The sequence below is a fragment of the Carassius carassius genome, chromosome 36 (assembly GCF_963082965.1).
Source record: "Carassius carassius chromosome 36, fCarCar2.1, whole genome shotgun sequence".
Lineage (NCBI taxonomy): Eukaryota > Metazoa > Chordata > Actinopteri > Cypriniformes > Cyprinidae > Carassius > Carassius carassius.
Window position 1 is genome coordinate 9,212,269 of NC_081790.1, and position 5,246 is coordinate 9,217,514.

The 5,246-nt window shown below is 35.7% G+C and overlaps 1 protein-coding gene and 1 non-coding gene across 2 annotated transcripts; one reads left to right on the forward strand and one right to left on the reverse strand.

Moving 5' to 3' along the window:
• On the forward strand, positions 1 to 72 carry trnaa-ugc (transfer RNA alanine (anticodon UGC)). The gene has a single exon. It is a non-coding gene; the product is annotated as a tRNA-Ala (tRNA).
• A 96-nt stretch (positions 73 to 168) lies between these two features.
• LOC132116679 (lysosomal membrane ascorbate-dependent ferrireductase CYB561A3) lies at positions 169 to 4,367 on the reverse strand. The gene is made up of 6 exons (XM_059525543.1): positions 4,247 to 4,367; positions 3,884 to 4,061; positions 1,777 to 1,979; positions 1,470 to 1,624; positions 1,142 to 1,307; positions 169 to 401 (listed from the first exon to the last, which is right to left on the reverse strand). The coding sequence occupies exons 1-6, from the start codon at positions 4,280 to 4,282 to the stop codon at positions 378 to 380; spliced, it is 762 nt and encodes a 253-aa protein (XP_059381526.1). The 5' UTR covers positions 4,283 to 4,367; the 3' UTR covers positions 169 to 377.
• Between the last annotated feature and the right edge of the window lie 879 nt (positions 4,368 to 5,246).

Below are 5,246 nucleotides of genomic sequence, written 5' to 3' on the forward strand. Positions count from 1 at the left end.
GGGGATGTAGCTCAGTGGTAGAGCGCATGCTTTGCATGTATGAGGCCCCGGGTTCAATCCCCGGCATCTCCACTTTTCTTTTATTCAACACCATCACAATATAAAATTTAAAACAGATAAATACACCAAAAAATGGACTTCGAAGGCATTACTCAATGTAAAATCAATTTATTGATTTTTTTCTTGCAATTGTCTTAATAACCACAAGAGGTCCGTCTCTCACATTAATAAGGTTATATGGCATGTCAATCAACTGGCCACTCAATTTGTTTTGGATGTGTAAATGAAGCAAGCATAAAACCATCTGTCACAGAGTCAAAAAGTTATTTGTATAATTGTGATATACACAACATGTTTCTTCTTGTTTACCCCATTCTTCATCTGGCATCTGTCAGCAATGGCTACAAATCACATTAAAATAAAACAAATTCAGCCATCGCCTCTCTATTCAGCAATTAATTTTCTTCTTTAATGTTACAAAAGCAATTTTTTGCAAAATGTAAAGTAAAAACGTAAACAACAATTATACACTACCATGTTAATGTTTTTAAAAACTATCTTATGCACACGAAGGCTACATTTATTTGATAAAAAATACATCAAAACAACAATATTGTAAAATAGTGTTCCAATTTGAAATAATTGTTTCCATTTTAATATATTTTACAATGACCTTTATTCCTGTGATTGCAAAGCTAAAGTGATCCTTCACATGATCCTTCAGAAATTATTCCAATATGCTGATTTGGTTCTGATTTCCTTTTAATCTTAAATATTTTATTAATCCTTACACACACACACACACACACACACACACACACACACACACACACACACACACACACACACACACTCACACACATATATATAATGTTTGTGTGTCCGATTAAGGATTAATTAAAAGTTAAATTTCAGAAAAAAATTCATTAGAGTTCAAAAGATCACCATTTATTTGAAATATAAATCTTCTGGAATCTGTATTATATATTTAAATTATACATGTTTTTACCATCAATTTTGATCAATTTAATACATACTTGCTATATAGAAGTATTACGTAAAACAAAAATAAACTTTTAATCAGTGTTTATACTTAAAATTCATTTTAGGCATCTTAAAGTGGATGTCATCATATACTTACTCTGTCAGTTTCATTCTCAGACTCTGGATTCTTCCATTTCTGACCGAACAGAAGCTTCAGCACTAACAATCCAAAAATAACAACTGCAATGCCGAATGAGTTTGCAAACAAAGCCTCAGCAGGCAGTGTTGTATACGGTTTGGTATTGCTTCCATTTCTTCCATTTCTGCTGAGACACAATTGGTTGGAAACACAAACGATTAGAGGATGGTTTCCCCATAATAAGAGCAGCCTACTCAGCTAATTCAAAGAGAAAACATTATTATCTATCTGAATAAGATAAATCACAGTCATTTCTTGCAGCTACATGCTTGTAATTGTCACTCACAGTGTCAGCAGTAGTTTCTCATTGATCCCAGACAGGCTGGTGATGAGACTCAGGATGAAGATTGCAATGCCCATCCAGATGTGAAGAGGTTTCAGATGGGCTCTAAAAGCCAAAGGGGTCCAGGGCAACAAGAAAGCACAAAGACCCACAAACCACTATTTAATCAGAGGAGAAAGGCACAGGAGACCATGTCAAGCATCACGTCTTTAAAATTTGATGGAGTAGAACATACTCATGGAGCTTTACTAAGAATGAAGCATTGAAAATACTGTGACATTTCAGTCAGGCTTGACCATGTATACTGTACCTGCAAAGTGAATAGGGCCACTGTGGAGATCCCAGTCCAGCTGTGTAATGAATACAGATGAGGGATGTTGTTGGCAGTGTGAAAATCAAAGGCAGCACACACTCCTAGCACAGACAGCACCATGGCCACAAATAACAGCCCTGCATGGGCCCGCTTACACCACCACCTGCTCCAGGTGAGAGGAACACGGTACAGGACTATGGCTGAGAGAGAGAAACAGACACAGAGAGATCAGGACAAGCAGAAAAAGGGACAAATGTAAAAAAAAAAAGTGTTTTTGGACATGGCATAAATACGAACTCTACCATGTATCAGAATAATATGTCTGGAATTCCTGTTTTTCTTTTGAAGTAAAGGAAATTTCAGGTCAGGGATGTTTGTTAAAATGTATCTATTTATTCCAAGAATAAAATTCTATTTCAAATAAATGTTATTTTAATCTTTCCATTCTTCAAAAAGAATAAAGAATATAATATAATATAATATAATATAATATAATATAATATAATATAATATAATATAATATAATATAATATAATATAATATAATATAATATAATATAATATAATACATTAAATCACATTAGGTTAAACAAAAGAAAGAATGTCACACTTTGGGACGTTATGTACAGTAAGTAAATGTAATCTCAGGGTCGTCTTGGAAAAACATATGTGATATTAAACATAAATAATTTGTGTAGGGATGCACCGAAATGAAAATTCTTGGCCGAAACCGAAAACCGAAAAAGAGAAAACCAAGGCCGAAAACCGAAACCGAAACACCGAAAGAAATTATCCCAATTATTAGTACCATTGCATTTATTGCTATGACCGTGTACTAACTTTACTAAAATTAAAACATTGCAATTGCATAAATTAATATTAAAGTTTCAAAGATAATTACAATTACATAAATTATAAAAAAACATAAAAATGCATAATTACAAATTATGCAAATATTTATTAAGCACATTGCAACAATGCACAGTATAAAATAAAATTCAAACTAAAATTTAATCCCACTCATCTGTATATTAAATAATAATGTACAGGCCTACTGGCCTGCAGAAAGGTTTTAAAATTAACTGTTCTCTCATAAAAAGTGCATTTAGGTGAAGAGCATTTGAAATTTTTCTCTGTAGTACTAGAAAGTGCATTACTTCTCCAGTAGGCAAGACTGTTATCACTTCTGGGGATGAGGACTTCAGACAGATAACCATCTAGCTGTTGAGCAGTTGAGCTTGTCATCTGCCTGACATTTGAGAAATATTTGAGAGAGTGTATTTAAATAGGGCCAGGGCATAAATAAACATTTTTATCAAATTAAAGCAGAAATCTAGCAAAAAATCTAGCAGAAATATGGCTACAATCTGATATTATGCATGTATATGTATATGTGTGTGTATTATATATGCAGAGACGAGTCTTTTTTTTTTTTGCGCTCTGATCTCAGTCTCCTGCGCTTGGCGCTTCTCCGTCTCCACGCGGGTTCTCCGCATCCAGCGCGGCCTGGAGCATTTCTCGTGTGCTCTGCCATATTTCCGCGTCCAAGTAATGGTCTTTATAACGCGGATCAAGCACATTCGCGATGAAGTGCGGAGGATCCGAAAAGATCTCAGTGAGACGTGTGCTAACAGACTCTATAAGACTGTACTTTTCTTTGTTTTCACTTCGTGGTCCGTCTCAATCTCTTTGTTAGGAGACGCTTTAGTGCTGCGAATAAAGGAATAAGAATAGAGAGAATGTTCTCTATTAAGACCCACTGGTGTGAAGTGAATGACGCGGGGAGCTCGTGGTCTGCGCTATGCAGGTGCACGTGCAGGTCGCGGTTTCTGTTTGCGTCATCATAACATTTCGGCCGTGTTGTTTCGGTAATAAAAGTGTTTCGGCCGAAAACCGAAAATGCACTTTTTGGCCATTTTCGGCCGAAAATTTTCGGTGGCCGAATATTCGGTGCATCCCTAAATTTGTGATTGTTTCCTATAGGACTATTTGTGATGAAGCAAGACCGTAAACATGAGAAGAAAAGAGAAGAAGTATGCCAGTTAAAAACAAGACGGAAAAGGTGTTCATACATGCAAGACAGAAAGAGAAGCGTTCCCTCTCACCATTTCCATACAGCACCACGAGACTCGTCACCATGAGGACCGGGTGCCAGTTAAACTGCAGAAAAGATCCATCCCAGGCAAATCCTCCTCTCCAGGTCCCACTCCACAGACACACGAACATCACACACAAAAACCCCAGCCACACACTCAGCACATATATGGACACAGGGAAACTCATCTAAAACAGAGATGACCGGATTTATATATTTCAGAGCAAAACATATCTTTAATATTTAAATAGGTCTTTACATATAAGGTTTCCATCTTCAATATAGCTTTCGATTCTTTAGCCGCCAATGTCAGTGATGTCTAATAAAGTTTATAAAAGCTTCTATTTCGATTCTTTAATTACAAAATTCCTACCTTTCTTTTTATGTTCAAGACATCCAATGTGCACATCTCCCGTTTCTCTCTGTGTCTTTCTTTTATGCATCCAGCCCCAGATTTTGAGAGATGTCATGCAAGTCATGGTCATGCTATTAACTCATTCTCCTTGAAATTAAAAGATGTTTTGATGTGCTTGTCTTAAGGGTCTACATAACTATATTGGTGTCTCAAGGAATATATAGTGATATTAATCATGTTCTATAAAAAGTTTTACACAGTCTAATCTGATTTCTGGCTTATAACAAAGGCTATCTTGTACCCGCAATGATTTAGATGTTTACAAAGGTGAAATTACATTTTTCAAAACTTAATATATTATAATATCTGATTTGAGAGCCAAATAAATCACCCTGCTGTTCTTTAGGCCATTGCTTTAGGTACTAAACCACTAAAAATAATAAACAGCAAATACTGAAGCCCTAAATACAGAATGCATTGCACATTTGTCTTTTTTGCTGTGTCATACAGATAGAGCACCACAAAGGCGTTAGTGTCACTCTATGACGAAGCATGTCTTCAGCATTTTTATGATGCCACGCTTGATGTTCTTTCCCATAAGCTGTCGTGAGAGCAGATAAAATGCGAATACAACATGATACGTCTTTTAAAATGCCAGTAAGAGTTGACTATCTTACTACTCAAACTTTATCTAAATGGCATGTTTGTCCACACTGGACAGGAGACATGAACTAGGCTGGCATTATCCAATAATGTAAAATGGAGATGACTGTAATTTATAAATCATAATAAAACTACAGTGTCTGTAAAAGTAGTGGGTGCCTTCATCTGCAAGTCACTTACATTTGCATGAAATCATCCAACACGGGGGAATGATAGTGTGGCATTTTCTCACTTTTTGAATTAGAGCAATTGTTAGTCTGCCAGAAGTCATGCGGTGAATTTTCATGGTCATATAATGTTCTTGCTGCTTTTAAAAACACAAGATGTACAAAGATCTGCACTGTTCAGCTATATT